This window comes from Panicum virgatum, chromosome 8N, assembly GCF_016808335.1.
Source record: "Panicum virgatum strain AP13 chromosome 8N, P.virgatum_v5, whole genome shotgun sequence".
NCBI classification, from domain to species: Eukaryota; Viridiplantae; Streptophyta; class Magnoliopsida; order Poales; family Poaceae; genus Panicum; species Panicum virgatum.
This window is the reverse complement of record NC_053152.1, coordinates 31,879,388-31,895,651: the sequence shown is the minus strand read 5'-3', so window position 1 is coordinate 31,895,651 and position 16,264 is coordinate 31,879,388. Positions and strand designations below refer to the sequence as shown.

The window sequence follows — 16,264 nt, the reverse complement described above, 5'->3', positions numbered from 1 at the left end:
GACTGCGTTATATGCAAACTTTATTTCAGAGCAACAAGCCTTCCACTATTCTTTTTAACAAACCAGACAGAATTAACCATTAACCATAGAACATACCGGCTATTTATACGTACCAATTTGCCAAGATGTTGCATCAAATTGAGTAGTTCACAGGTTGCGGGGCTAATCTGCACCCATCTATCAAGTTTTGTGCCATAGTATAATTTACTCATTTCTAAATAACAGCCAGATAAAAAGAATTAACTGCCAGATAACAAAAAAAAAAGGTGATCCAAACGCTTTCCTTCGTTTGCTTTTATTTTTTTCTATTATAATGTTGTTTTATGTTTAGTTCTCTTCAGTATGTGGGCTCAACCCATTAACGGTTTGTGGGCTGAAAATGCAGCACAATAGCAATGGTTGTCTTGCGTACGTGGGATTGGTATTTGTTGTTCTGCTAGCTAGGCTCTTTGGGAACTGTGTGTTTTTCAGCTGTCACATGTTTATAAGTAGTTTATGCTGATTAGAAAAATTTGGTCTTGGTTGAGTCACTGCAATGACAGTGCATGTGCGCGTGCCGTATCTTCGTTGGAGGCGTTGTCTTTGGGAGCCTTATTCGCAGTCTAGATGTTGCTATGGTTGTAAAGGGACTGCAAATGAAGTCGCATGTTGTAGTTTGCTGCGTCATGATTTATTTGTCATGGCATTCTTTTCTTTGTTTTTTTTCAAAGGCTTTGTGCATCCTAGTAATGCTGATGCCGGGTTGGATCTTAGTAAAATTGTATCATTTTGATGTAATTATCCAAGATTAATAAAGCTTCCCTTTTTCAAAAAAAAATAGCTAATTAAACATGCAAATTTGTTTATCCCTGGGTTGGGTTTTACCGACAAAATTGTTAAGATGTCAGTATATGTTTCGATGAAATAGTATGGACTTGTAGCTAGGATGCTAGGTCGCCCCATGACCGTTAATCTAAAAATACTGGGCAGAAAGTTCATTTGTAATTTATTTGGTCTCAGACCCTTGGTAATTACCTTTTAAAAAAAACTTCATGATTAATCTAGCCCCTAATTAAGGCTAGCTCTAGGCCCTACTGCCTTGAAAACAATGGTTTTCAAGGACCACATCCGCATGATGTCTCGTTAAACTTATCAATAACCATTAGCACTTAGTTCCTTAATTAGATTTCAGTACACTTACCAATCACTACAAAATGGTTCGAGTCCTGTTGTCAATGTATAGTAGGAAGAGCACTTGACATTTAAGCACTCTTCAAAGTTCAAATCAGTTTTTTAATCTACAAGAGATGAAGGTCCCGCTTGGCACGGCTTCTGCTAGCTCCGGCTTCGTCACTTTTCACTGTAGATCACTGGAGCATGAAGCTGGTGCAGTTTGAAAAACTGCCTTTTTTTTAGAAGTGTCTGAGCACGTGTTTCATTAAGAGGAGGAGAAGAAAAAACACACAATAGTTTAAGTTACACTGCGGAGCACCCATAGGCCACCCCGCTCAAAGAAAGAAAAAATTACAATTCAGCCAAAGATTCGCGACCAGGAAGACGACCTAGAGCTACAGCTAGACGCTCAACTTGTTTGTAACCTGCTAGTGTCCAAAGAACAGCTTCATCAGCAATGGAGCAGAGGAGCTGCTGTACTGATTTGGAACTGTGGTCGAAAATCCTTTTGTTACGTTCCATCCAAAGTATCCACGAGATGAGAATGACTGTGGAGTCGAAACACCTGCGGTCAGTCTTGGGTAACCTTTTCCTGGCTCCTGACCACCACTCTGCTAAAGAAAAGGGGTCCCGATCGGGGAACAAAGCTTGCCAATGCAAAGATTGAAGAATAGCATACCAACATTCTTTGGAGAAAGGGCAGCTGACCAGCAGGTGAGTAGTTGTTTCAGAAGCTTGACAGAAAAGGGCACAGCTATCATCATCCTGCAAATTGTGTCTCTTTCTTCTAGCAGCCGTCCAGCAACGATCATGGAGCACAAGCCAACCAAAGAATTTGCATTTACCTGGGGCCTGAGTCTTTTTCAGGATTGTAGCTCCTGGTATGGAGAATTGGCCAATGAAAAATGCCCTATAAGCTGAGGCTGTGGAGAAAGTGTGATCACCCGTCCATTTCCAGATTAGGCGGTCAGGGATCTCGGGATGGAGGATGATGTTTCTCGTGAGGTCCCAAATCAAGAGATAATCAAGGAGCACCTAAACTGTGAGTGCACCGGTTATATCACGAATCCACAAGTCCTCCTGCAGACCTTCTGCAACTGTCCTTTTTCTCTGAATGCGCGGGCCAACAGCATTGCAAAGTCATGGCGCCAGGTCCTTAATGGATTTACCCTGAAGCCATCGATCTGTCCAGGAAAAAAGAGCGAGTGCCATCACCTAATTCGATGGAGATTGAAGACTGAAACATGGCCTGAACGATATTTTCATGTGTATCCGGCAGCTGCGACCAGGGCCTATTATCATCTGTCCTGCTCAGCCAAAGCCAACGCATACGCAGCGCGTATCCAAACAGTTGGAGATCAAGAAAACCAAGGCCGCCCAGCTCAGGTGGCCTGCAGACCTTGGGCCAAGCAAGCATGCAGTGCCCCCCCTTGATGTCTTCAGCGCCCTTCCACAAGAAAGCTCTCCTCTTCTTGTCAATCCATTTGATCGCCCAAGGGGAGATGTCAACTACCATTGCAAAGTGTGTTGGTATGGCTGACAAAACAGATTTGATCAGCATAGCACGACCAGCTTTATTTAAAAGCTTGGATTTCCAAGAGGGGAGGCGGTCATTTACTTTGTCGATCAATGGCTGTAAATCAGTCTTTCTCAATTTTTTGAGGGACAGAGGTATACCCAGGTACTTTGTTGGGAACGGATCAAGCTTGCCTGGGAAGTGTTGCAACAACGACACGGTATCCTCCAAGTTGCATTGAATGGGCGAGATATGACACTTGTCCATGTTTGTTCTGAGGCCAGATACGCGGGCAAAAATTTCTAGGATCCCTTTTGTTAGTTCCAGGTCTTGCTGCTGCGGCCGAAGAAACAAAACCACATCATCGGCGTATCGGAAGACTCTCTCTTTAACACGATCATCGAGAGGGAGTAGCAGGCCCAATGCATCAGCTTTCTTAAGCAAAGCGTTTAGCACTTCCATTGTGAGGACAAAAAGCAACGGTGAGAATGGGTCGCCCTGCCTGAGGCCTCTTGCGTGACAAATGTGACGACCAAGGGACCCATTGACAATTATCTTTGTGCTTGCCGAGGAGAGGATCATCGAGATCCAGTTTTGCCATCTCCTAGAGAAACCCATTTGTTTAAGCAAATCAATGAGGAATCTCCAGTTTACTATATCAAAAGCCTTTGATATGTCGATCTTTAGGAGAGCTGTCGGTTTCTTTTTCTGATGCAGAGCTTTGCTGTGAGTTGGACGGCTTTAAAGTTCTCATGTATCATTCGGCCACGGATGAAAGCGCTTTGGTTTGGTTTTACCAACCGATCCATGTGTGGTACCAATCTACATGCCAAAACTTTCGTAAAAAGCTTGGCAAAGCTGTGGATGAGACTTATGGGCCTAAAATTGCTGACCGTATTAGCATCTTTCCTTTTCTTCAAGAGCACCATAAAAGCTTGGTTGACTAGATACAAACTTCTACCATCCAGCGACCAGAGTGCATGAAAAGCTCTCATGATATCCGGCTTTATGATCGACCAAGCTTTTCTATAGAAAAGACCTGTGAAGCCGTCTGGACCGGGAGCTTTATCAATCGGAATTTCCAAGATGGCCTTCCAAACTTCTTCCTCGCTGAAGCACTGATCTAGCGTGGACGAATCAACTGAGGGCAAACCAAGAGTGTCAAAATTGATTCTAGAAAAGATATCTCCCGGAGCTCCCAGAATGTTGTCAAAATGTTGAAAGAAAGCATCTGCCTTTTCATCCTCATTCTTGAGTTGTATATCATGTAACCGCAGGGAGTTTATATAATTTTTCCTGCTGCGGTGACAGTCCTGTAGGTGTAAAAACTTCGTGTTTGCATCACCTTCAGCAAGAAAAGTGATGCGGGACCTTTGTCTAGATATGGACCTTTGCAAGGATGCAAGTCCCAGCGTGCAGAGCTTGGCCTTTCTCCTCAGAGCGAGTTCATGAGGTGCTTGGCCTTTCTCCTCAGAGCGAGTTCATGAGGTGCAAGCGCTCGTCTCTCCTGAGCACAGTCAAAGCGGAAGACAATCTCTCTAGCAATGGCAAGCTGTAATCTTACTGAACCGACATGCTTTGCACTCCAACTCTTAAGAGCCTTGGCCGTAGCTCTCAGCTTGATGTCAAGCGACCTAAAAGCATCCAGGTCTTGGTGCGGCAAGGGGGAGTTCCATGCCTCTTCAACCACTTGTAAAAATCCCTCGAACTTTGGCCAAATATTCGCAAAACGAAAATGTTTGAGGTGAGGTAAGGCGCAATCCGTCTTCAACAGAAGCGGCGCATGATCCGAGCAGTCAGTAGAGAGCGCAGAGAGGTCATGATCAGGGGAATCCAGCAACCACTCCTCAGAGGTGAAGAAGCGATCAATGCGCTCAAGGGTGGGGGTGTCACGTTCACTCGACCAGGTGTAAAGACGACCCCTGAGGGATAGTTCCTGCAGCTCCATATCATCTATGAAGCGGCGGAAGTGACCCATCATTCTTCTATTTAAATTGGAATTGTTTTTGTCTTCAGCCTTGTAAATTAAGTTGAAATCACCGCAAACCACCCATGAGTCCGAGCAAGAGGACCTAATCATGCGCAGCTCATCAAGAAAACGAACCTTATCAAGGTCAGACTGGGGACCATAGACACTGGTCAACCACCATGACACATCGCTGGATTTAAGAGTAACCTTTGCGGTCAGTGAGAATTCCCCCCTCGAAATATTTGAAACAGACCACACGTCACCCTTCCAGGCCAATAAAATTCCTCCACAGGTATGACACGCAGGGAGAGAAGCAAACTCAAAACCAAGGCCAAACAGTTCTCTGATCATGGTGTCATCACAGTCATCTAGTTTTGTTTCCTGCAAGGAAATCAAGGAAGCTCCCTCCTGGCCGACAAATTCATGTACAACGTTGCGACGCGATCGCGAGTTCAACCCGCAAACATTCCAAAGTAGAAAGTTTTCACAGATCATTTGGGCAACAGGACTTGCGACCTGGGTGGGAACCCGAATTTACAGCAGATCATCTCCCTCGGAGTTACCGAAGGAAGACAACCCAGACGGCAGTAGCGCGTCCAAAGCCTCACATTGGGAGGAGCTGAGGGTGGAGTAGAAAGTATCCGTAAATTGCTAGAAAGATGATGTGTATGGCGGGTGGCATGCCGAAGTGAGCCCCAAGCGCCTCATCATGACATTTTGCGCTTGGAGTACAGGCTTCGTTGCACGGTGACGCGACTTCTTGGCCAGCCTCTCGCTGCGCCTGATGGTGGGGGGGAGCTGCGGTGTCCGAGCTCGGCGTCGCGGCGGAGTGGAGGCGAGCACGGTCGGGGAGGCCGCCCTACAGACATCTGCAGCGAAATCAGAAATGACCTTTTTAATCGGCGAGCTGACATCAGGGGAGAGCAGTAAGGGTGGGGCCTCCTGAGATCCTCTCGAGACAGTGACATTTCTCCTTGAATCAGGTGAGCGAGCTACCTGATCGATAGAATCGATTTCAAAACGTACCGATTCCAGTGCGACCTGATTGTGCAGCATGGTTTCCTGGATTGGAGCAGCATCCAGCCTAATATCTGTGCTCCCAGCAGTCGAAGACGAAACACGAGCATGGGTGTGGTAGCTGGTTCCCAATGCCTCAGGTTCCATGAGCATTGGGTCGGCAGTGATGGAAGGAGGGCCCAAAGAGAGGCGCTCAACAGTCAGTAGGGTGCAGCAATCATCTGGCAGGCGGCATGCAAGCCCACGACCAGAACAAACAGAATTGGCTTCAGCGACCATGGGATCAAAAGAGCGTGGTACAGAGCACAAAGACCTCCCAGCAAATTGCGACGCCTCAGGTTCAGGGCAAACATGGGGCAGCGCCGTATGTGAGGCCATGCCTGCAGTAGTCGGGGAGATGTGCCGGGGTGGGGGCGCAGCGACCAAAATGCAGAGGAGCAGGCAACGACCAGCCAAGCCTCGATGCAGGTTCCGGGCGAAGCTCCGGTAGTGGCGACCGCGGCCTAGGGGCACGACTTGTTCCCGCACCCGAGGCAGAGTGTCCACCAGAGGGTCCCGCATCAGCGCTACTGGAGCCGGCCAGGCTGCGGAAAACCGTCCGCCGAGGCCAAGGCCGGGAGCGCGAGCCTGAGGACCGCGCCGCAGCCGCGTCGCGGCTAGCTCCGACGCGCCGCACCGGCCTCCCCTAGCCCCTAGGGGGCAGCGCGGCCGGCCGTCGGCGCTTGCAGTTCTTCGACGAGTGGCCAACACCATCGCAGCGGAAGCAGCGCGTGGGGAAGGTGCACCGGGCCGCCACATGGTTGAAAGACAGGCAGTTGAAGCATCTACCGACCAGATCTGCTGGGACAGGGCGGCGAGAGGGGGCGGGGCGACGTTGACGCCGCTCAAACATGAGGCGGCGCCTGCTCAGCACCAGTGTGAAGCCCTCAGCGTCGACGAGCGGGACGACCCCGGGTTAAGTGACCTGCGTTGACCGACGAGGAATAGCGACCGAGGAGGGAGGGGCGCGATTGCCCCTAGCACCCCCTGTGGATGGGAGCGATGAGCGTCGGCCATGAATCCGCTGGCATCGCAGCCAGAGGGGCGTGGAGGTGGAGGGCGGCGAGCTTCAACGGCCACCTCCTTGCCCTTCACAGAGGGGCGCGGAGTGGACCAGAGCAACTGCTCTTCTTCTTCCTCGGAGTCGGATGGGGCACTGAAACAAAGACCTTCGGGGGAGCTGCCATGGGGGCGGGAGGGACCAGATCCGGGCGATGGGGCGAATGGAGAGGCGTTGGGGTTCAGGGATCTAGAGCTGGAGGGCTACGAGGGGGAGCGAGGGTGGCCGCTGGCGTCGGGGTGTCCACCGTCGGGGTTGGGGGCGGCGGAGGGGAGGAGGGTGGGTCGCTCATTTCAGTTTCCTCTCTGTCCCACACTATCACACACTTTGAAAAACACTGCCTTCACCGCTTCACATCTTTCCCAGATCACTTTAGATATCGGATTGCGTTCCAGATTCACTCTAGCGAGGAGCTGAAGCCGGCAGGAGCTGTGTAGTGCCAAACGTGGCCAAAATCTTGCTTCTAAGGGCTTCTCCAGTGGCCTTTGAAAAGCGAACTCGGCGCTGTGCTGGCATCCCAAGATTCGAACCATCACCGCTGCAGTACTCAGAATCTTTGTACAGTGCCACTATTCGAACTCCAAAGAAGAGTCGATGCAAGAGCAATTAAAAACTAGATGCACAGTACTTCCAACGTCTCAACTGCCGACCGTTGCCCATATATCCGTTGCTCTCCAACTCTATTTAACAATCCATTCACACTTCAAAATTTACAAGCCTACAGTCTACACATCAATAAACAAAGAGCAAAACTGCTCGGCTCTCATCTCCATTTGACAAAAAAAAATAGAAGCATGGAGTCATCTTCATCCGCCAGCTTCACAAGCTTAGTGAACTCCGCATCAACAGCAAGTCCAGACTTCCAGCAATACCAGAGTTTCCCTCCACCTCATTTTCCTACAAATTTCAGATCACCACCATATGGACCTAGTCAGCAGCCTCATTTTCCACAACATTTCAATCCATTTGGAGTTCAACCAGGCTATCAAGGTTATCAACAATTGCGTGCCCCACCATCAAGCTATCATGGCTTCCCTTACCATGATGGCGTGGGGCAATACCAGCAAAGAGCTTTCGGAGTTGGTATGGGTGGTGATCCATCATCTCCGGTTGGATCTGCTGCCTGCTATGGAGGTATGGGCACTAGTGGTTCTCGTGGTGATGAATCAGCTTCTCCAATCTCTATGCCTCAGCCCATACATGGAGTCCCTGTCATTATTGAAGAAAGTGATAGCAGTCCTGAGGAAGAAAATAATAAATCTGGACGTAGATATTGGAGTGAAGCAGAGAATTTACGACTAGTAAGTGCATGGTTGAACAACTCTAATGATCCAATAGAAGATGTTGATAAGAAGTATGACCACTACTGGAAGGAAGTTGCCAAAGAATACAACAATCATACTCCCAAAGACCGGCGTAGGTCAGTGATTCAACTGAAAAACCATTGGAATAGGTATGCACCAGTAGTTATGAAGTTCAATCAATGCTGGAATCGAATGAAAAATGCACATGGTAGTGGTGAATCAGATGATCAGATAATGGAGAGAGCTCATGCAGTATTTAGAAGTGAAAATTCAGAGAAACCATTCCTATTTGAGTATTGGTGGAGAATAGTGAAGGACCAGCCTAAATGGGGTAGAGTATATCCATTAAATGGGGTAGAGAATAAGAGGACAAAGATAAATGCAGAAGGAGCTTACACATCTTCTGGCTATTGGACAGTAGCAGTTGAAAACTAACTGTTGGGAACTAGCCGTTTAGAAATAGCTGTTGGGCCAACAGCTATAAAAGCTGAATGCTCACTCTATCAACCACAAGTCTCCCAAACATTGAGCAATAGTAGCAAAATAGCCTTCTGCCCACAAATGGATTCAGATTCAGACTCCCAATCCGACTATCCTAAAGAGTCCTCTATTTCCCCTACTCATCCTATGCCCGCTATTCCCCCTATTGAGGCCATTTGGGACTGCATCAAAGATCCAATAGAAGATCAGATCATAGCACAGATTGCAGCTCAAATAGAAAGGCAACAAGAAGGTACATCAACTCAGCATCAATGTTTTTCTCGAAGGTACATTGTAAGAGATCGTGAAGCTAGTCGCCAACGGTTGATTGGAGACTACTTCTGCAATGATCCAGTGTATAACGATGTCCAGTTTCGGCGGAGGTATCGGATGAGGCGTCATTTATTCCTTCAAATTGTGCAAGCACTAAGTGATTGGTCTCCTTACTTCCGTCAAAGAAGTGATGCTGTTGGTAAGCTAGGCTTCTCGCCCTTGCATAAATGCACAGTTGCTATGTGCATGTTGGCATATGGAACTTGTGCAGACATGTGGGACGAAAATCTTAGAATTGCTGAAACTACAATTATTGAATGCTTGAATAAATTCTGTGAAGGAGTAATAGCAATCTTTGCCAAGAAATATCTTAGGAGGCCTAATAATGATGACATTCATCGATTGCTTCAAGTGGGAGAAGCCCGAGGATTTCCAGGGATGTTGGGAAGCCTTGACTGTATGCATTGGCAATGGAAAAATTGTCCAGTGGCATAGAAAGGGCAATTTACTCGTGGTGATTATAAAAAGGCTACTGTAATCCTAGAAGCTGTTGCATCGCATGACCTTTGGATATGGCATGCTTTTTTGGTGCTGCTGGATCAAATAATGATATCAATGTGTTGAACCAATCAACATTGTTCACAGAAGTTCTGCAAGGAAGAGCTCCTAAAGTTCAGTTCATGGTTAATGGCAATCAGTACAACATGGGCTACTACCTAACAGATGGAATTTATCCAGAGTGGGCGACATTTGTGAAATCAGTGCCTAGGCCATTAAGTGCGAAGGATAAATTATTTGCAGATAAATAGGCTGGGGTAAGAAAAGATGTGGAATGTGCATTTGGTGTCCTACAAGCTCGTTTTGCTATAATACGAAACCCAACACGTATGTGGGAAAGGGAAGCACTTTCTCAAATTATGTATACTTGTATTATCTTGCATAATATGATAGTAGAGGATGAGCGGGATTCTTATGGGAAAAGAAATGATTATGACTATGATCAGACAAACTCTGCAGCCTTGGTCAATTATTATCATGGTCCAATTAATGAGTTTGCTAGGATGCTCGAGATAAACACTGCAATTCATGATCGGTCCAAGCACCGCAGCCTGAAGGCTGACTTGACAGAGCATATATGGCAACGATTCGGAAGCAATCAAGATCAGGATACTGATTAGTCTGTCACCAAATAAGTTTAGTTCTTGTAACACTTGTTTCTTTTATGTATTATGTAAAACAAAAATTATTTTTCTCCATCATATTGTGTACGCATGTTTCCAAGATGAAAAATAAAGTGTATTGTCTCATTTAATTTCCATTCTCTACTTTCTGTTGCCGTATTCAGCATTGTTGATACTGTTTTGGAAGAAACGGTGAATACATGACAGCACAGAAGGCAAGACCTAGCTAAATGCGTAAATCAATTGTACCAGAATAAATCCAAGTAAAAAAAAGAGTTGCACCTGTCTCCCGCTCCAGCCAACCATGGCACCCGTTCTCTTGGTGCGCGCTGACGGCCAAAGATTCTGCCGTTTTGCGCCGGCAAGTGAAGCAGCACTAGCTAGCGCCGAAAAGGACACGGACCTGCGCCAAGCGAAGGTAGAGGAGCACGGGCACGCTATTGGGCAGGCGGGCGGAGCCCGAAGCAGGGCTTCCGCGCCAGCAGCACCTTCCACTCCGCCGCCTCCCACTGCGCGGCGGCCGCCGCTAGACTATCTCTTCCTTTTGCAACGGATCCGTTGTCGAAGACCTTCGAGCGTCGCCAAATCGCTTGTAGCATCATCGATCTGCAGACTTGTAAATCAAATTTTTAGGGAAGTATACGGGATTAGGTTGTTGGGATTAGTCCCACGTTGGTTGTGGGGGGAGAGTTAAACCAACTTAAAAGTGGGGGGAGTCTCTCACCTCTTGGGCTAGCTTTTGGGGTGTAGCAGGATTTCCCCCGGGTGTGTGCCCGGTTGGGCCGACTCTCCTGGTTTTTGGGCCGACAATTGTTATCAGAGCTGGGTCCGCAATCTCCTGTGCCCGTGCACACTTGGGTGGTTGTAGGCCCGAAGCCCAGTGACCTGTGGGTGTGAGGCCCCGTGTGTGCTTGTGTGTCGAGCCGGTTAGTGGTGGACCGCGGGTGTGAGGCCCATATGTGCTCGTGTGTGGAGCCGGTCACTGGTGGACTGTGGTGTGGCCCTGGTCAGTGCTAAGGGGCACCAATGTGTAACGGGGGAGATTGTTGGGATTAGTCCCACATTAGTTGTGGGGGGAGAGTTAAACCAACTTAAAAGTGGGGGGGAGTCTCTCACCTCCTGGGCTAGCTTTTGGGGTGTAGCAGGATTTCCCCCGGGTGTGTGCCCGGTTGGGCCGACTCTCCTGGTTTTTGGGCCGACATAGGTTGAGGAAGAAGGGAATCGAGTTGAGGAAGAATGGCTCCTCGCGCGAGCGATGAGGTGGGGAGGATGGGGGTGAATTTTTTATTCAAGGTGACCCCACTGCATTGTTATGTATCACTGGAGATCAAAGAATCATCTAGAGTCCGACTACACGTGTTCTTTTTTTTGGCAGGAATCGAATCACCACTGGAGAAGCCCTAAGTGCGCAACATCATAAAAGAGGCTGTAAATATAAGCTATACGAAGGCAGTGAACACTTAGGGTGTGTTTAGTTGGTGAAAAAGTTTGGATTTTTGTACCGTAGTACATTTCATTATTACTTGACAATAATGTCCAATTATAAACTAATTAGATTTAAAAGATTCAGCTCGTGCTAATCAATTAGACTGTATAATTAGTTATATTTTTCAACTGCATTTAATGCTCCATGCATATATCCGAAAATTCGATGTGACGAGTACTGTACAAATTTTTTTAGGAATTAAACAGGGCGTGACTATATACTCGTGCAGCTACCTATATATAGGACAAGGCAGTGGGTGTTCATATAATGGTACAAACTATATACTCGTGCAGCCACCTATATATAGTGTGCATTTATGGCACGTTATATACATACATAAAATCTTAACGAACCTATATACTATGTACTCGTGCAGCCACCTATACAAGTACTAACACAAATTACTCAATCACAACCCAGCATGGATTGATGTACATCGGCACGTCTCTTCTCCTTTAGTTTCCACACAGCTAAACCTACTAGCTGGCTACACCACTGAAGATGTTCAATTAGGGCTTGTTTGGCAGGGCTCCGGCTCTTCCAAAAACAGATCCGGCTCCGGCTCCTCAGATGGAGCGGCTTCTCTGGTGGAGTTGGAGCCGTTTTAGAAAATGTTTGGCAAAACAGCTTCACTTGTTAGATTGATGTGTAAGCCGCGTGAAGCCACGATTTCATAGCTTCACCTTGCCTGTATAAGCCGCCGATGGCTTCAGGACCGGCTTCACACGTGAAGCCGGTTATAAAACAAATGTTTGGGAGGACTTCACCTAAAGCCGCTCGTGAAGCCGCTACAGAAGCCCTCCCAAACGGGGCCTTAATCTTAATCGCCTTAATCTTAATCAAGCAGCTTCTTCAGTCTTTCACCGCGGCGAACTGCACGGCAGACCAGCGGCTTCTTCATCTTCATGGACAGGCGGAGACACTCCCCAAGCCTGATGGGCCTCGCCGGCGACCACTCGTACTCCTGCAGGAGGCGTCCCAGCCAAAGCTGCACCGTGGAGAGGCCCATCATCCGGCCCGGACACACTCTCCGGCCCGACCCGAAAGGCGCCAGCCTCAGGTCGGAGCCCAGCACGCTCACGTCCTCCTCCTGCTCCCAGAACCTCTCGGGCCGAAACCAGAAAACCTATCCATCTTCCACAAATTTTTTTCCAACTTACCTTCTAATATTTAAAATTCGTGCAAATAATTATAGCCTTTACATCCAACCAAACCCTAGCTTCCTCTCTCTTCCTCACTCCTCCTTCCTCTCTCTCTTCCCCCAGATCCTCCCGCACGCTGCCGGCACCCGCGCCCTGCCACCGCTCGGCCCCGCGCGCCACGCGGCCCGCTGCCCCGCGCGCCGCTCGCCCAGCCGCGGGCCGCGCGCCCCCGCCGGTCACGCGCCGCCGCGGGCCCCGCCCCCCGCACCCAACGCCGCCGTGCAGCCGCCGGCACCGGAGAAGAAGATGGAAGAAAAAAAATTTGTTCAACATTTTAAAAATTGATTCAACATTTTTTTGAGATGCTAGTTCAACATTTTTGAAATGTTGGTTCAACATTTTTGAGATGCTAGTTCAACATTGGTTTAATATTTTTGAGATGTTAGTTCAACATTTTTTCAGTAAAATTTTAAATGTGACTTCAGCTGGACCAAAATGGGCTTTATAGATAAGTTACTTATCCATCTTGCGGAAGACATATCCGGCCGAAACGCCCGTGGGTCCCCCCAGATGGCCTCGTCGTGGGATATGGCCCACACCAGGGCGGTGGTCCCCGCGGGCACGGCGTGCTTGCCGACGCCCGCACGGCCAGCCGGGCCCATGACAGGAGTGGGCCCGGCGGGTGCATGCGGAGGAAGCGGAGGTTGGAGATGATGTCCGAGTCCGTGATGGGCTGGGAGCCCACCGCTGCGTTGATCTCCTTGTGGGCCTTGGATTGGATGTCCTGGTGGAGCGCGACGCGGGCCATGGCCCACTCCACGAGTATGGCTACAACGTCCACCCCACGAAAGACCATTTCCTGCATCACGGACATTTTCAAAGGTTTTGTACTAGTAAATAAAATTGTGCATGCAACAAGAGGAAAGACTTAGATAATTAAATAAAATAAATATAGTACCATAGACACGTGGATTTATCCAGACTACTCATCAGTGTACATGTATAGTTAGAATTGGCTATGATAACTAGTCTTTTGCCATTAATCCATCAGGTCACGTTTTAATCGATCTTAAGTTGAATATCTTTTGTCATGAATACATCAGGTCATTTTTAATCATAAGTTGAATATGAGCATACTCTCTCTCGATGATAATGAGATTTTTCCAGTAACCAATCAATTGCCATTGAAAATGAACCAATTTGATTGAGATTTGCATGGAGGCCCACAAAATCTTAATAATCGAAATGGATTTGACCCTACCACAATATCTAGAAAAAATAAACTACTCAAGATAAAGTGATTCCTCATGGGTGATTGGGTGAGCTCTAGCTTTTCTACAATCTTTACATTGGGTAATATAGTAAATATATGAGATAAATGTGAGCCAGACAGTGCTGATGAGATTATCAAATTTTGTAGTCACTCTCAGAACAAGTATAAGCATAGTTTAACGACTAGATCAAAGTATAATTAGATAATGCGCTGATCACCATACAAACTAAATGATCATAAAAGAGCAATTTGATTTTAAGAAAAAATATTAGAAATTCTTTTTTTTACTTTGATTCCCTTATATAAATGATGCATAGAAAAATTAGAGGTTGGGGTTGCACATTCATACCTAAAAATTATATAAATGGATAGAAAATAATATAAGTATTGGCCTACTGAGAAAATAAAAAGAAGCCATGATATTTCCTATGATGCATACGTTTACCATGTCCCTAAACATGTACAATCCACAAAAGTATACCACCAAAATTAGTGTACCCCACCATACCACTTTTTGCCACACAAACACATTTGCATGAGATGAAAACGATGTGTAGTTCACTCACCCATAGCACAGCAATCACATCAGAGTCCTCCAACCTCTCCTCCTCTGGCAGTGTAAGCATGTAGCTGAGCAGGTCATCCCTCTCCTGGTAGTCCCCTGCCACCCTCCTCTCCTCAACGATCTTCCCAAAATACCCTCTAACCCTAGTGGCCAGCCTCCTGCACGCGGGCCCCACTCCCCATAGGTCCATCAGCGGGCCCCACAGTGTCGTGTAGTAGTAGTCTCCCAGGTTGAACGTGCCCACGAGCTCATACCCTTCCCTCACCATCTCACCGAGTTCCTCACTCGCAGCACCACCCTCTAGGCCGAGCACGCTGCCGGCCATGCTCTCAAGGGAGGCCCTCTGGAGCAGGGTCGTTATGGCCACCTCCCCGGACCTCTCCATCTGGTCCGCGATGCGCCTGACCATGCCGTCGGCGACGCGGTGGCGGATGCCCTCGAGCGCGGCGAGGCGGCGCGGGGAGAGCATGCCGGCGCCCGCGGCGTGGCGGAGGCGGCGCCAGTACTCGCCGGCGGGGGCGAACCCGATGGCGCGGCAGAACATGAGCTCCCGCGCCGCGGCCTTGGGCGGGCGGTCGATGAAGGCGGCGCCGGACAGGATCTCGCGCGCCGTCTCCGGGTGGCTGTTGATCACCACGGGCGTGGCGCCGAGGGTGAGCGACATCAGGCGGCGCGCGCCGTGCGCGGCCGCCAGCGCTACCAGGCGGCGGTGCATGAGCGGGCCGGACACGGCGGGCAAGGAGCCGACCAACGGCCACTCCCGCAGCCCCGGTATGGTGGCGGCAGCGGTGCCATTATTGTTCGTACCTCGTGCACGGCGGGTGGTGACGACGGCGAACGGCAGGGTGACAGCCGCCACGGCTAGGGAGATGGACAAGAGGGAGAAGAGCCATGGGGGCTGTGCCCTAGGGCTGATGGTGGTGGTGGTGAAGTGCATGAGGAAGATCAAGGAGATCATCATGATGGTCATTAGTTCGGTCTTCATGGCCAAAGATAACCTAAAGTACTACTCTCTTTTGTGTGTGTGTGTGTGTTTGTGAACTATGTATGTAGTTAACCTAGCTAAACTAGTGATTAGTGCAACAAGAGCAATTATGGTTGCTAATACAAATAATATACTACTTGGCTCGAGGAACTCAACAGATGTTTTCAGCTGGTTGCTTGGAGTGTAAGTTGGAAGAAGCTAGTGGGCACGGTGAGCATTGCTTGTGACAAAAGGGCCTATTTATAGTGATGGAGGGGGCTTGTGGTTGGTTGGAAGAAAGTGTGCATATTGCTAGTGGTCTCTCTTTTACTTTTAGTTATAAGGGTTCATTTCTCTAAGAGCAAGGCTGATGATTTAGCCCGCTGCTGGCTATAACAATCTTTGTAGCTCATCTCTTAGCCCACTTTGTACAGTAGTTTAGCTCTCCACCATTAATACATGGCCCACTTATCTATCTCACAATTTTTTTGGTTTTTATGTTGAAAATGGCTGTAAGCTTACAGCCCACTTCTCCTCACTCCTCCACCACAACATTCAGCCTGGTTATAGCCTACCATAATATTTGCTCTAATGGCCAGCTATAGCCATGCATGTAGAGGCTAGCCTCTAATAAGCTGCGGCGAAGTGTGTTGTGTGCATATACAAGTATTTCTAGTGTCGCATGGCAGGCACAAGTAGTACGAGATGCAGGACAACTTAGTGTTTGGACAGTTCTTCAGAATATTTCACTTTAAGTATAAAGATATATAATAAGGTAAGCATTTCTTCCCCCTTTTTTTGCATAACGTCGCGTTCTGTTAGTTAAATTTGAGAAGCTAGTAG

General features: G+C 48.1%; 1 protein-coding gene, 1 long non-coding RNA gene and 1 pseudogene across 2 annotated transcripts; 2 read left to right on the top strand and 1 right to left on the bottom strand.

The window, feature by feature from the left end:
* The first annotated feature begins 7,547 nt into the window (after positions 1-7,547).
* Positions 7,548-8,492, top strand: LOC120684946 (glutathione S-transferase T3-like). The gene has a single exon (XM_039966801.1). It carries the CDS (start codon positions 7,548-7,550, stop codon positions 8,490-8,492), a length of 945 nt encoding a protein of 314 aa, XP_039822735.1.
* A 90-nt stretch (positions 8,493-8,582) lies between these two features.
* Positions 8,583-10,126, top strand: LOC120686900. The gene is made up of 2 exons (XR_005680437.1): positions 8,583-8,790; positions 8,893-10,126. It is a non-coding gene; the product is annotated as an uncharacterized LOC120686900 (long non-coding RNA).
* Positions 10,127-12,312: 2,186 nt separating this feature from the next.
* LOC120684945 lies at positions 12,313-15,639 on the bottom strand (annotated as a pseudogene).
* Between the last annotated feature and the right edge of the window lie 625 nt (positions 15,640-16,264).

What these genes read in the sequence shown, in the direction of transcription:
- LOC120684946 (XM_039966801.1), top strand. Translation starts at nt 7,548, where the DNA reads ATGGAGTCATCTTCATCCGCCAGCTTCACAAGCTTAGTGAACTCCGCA.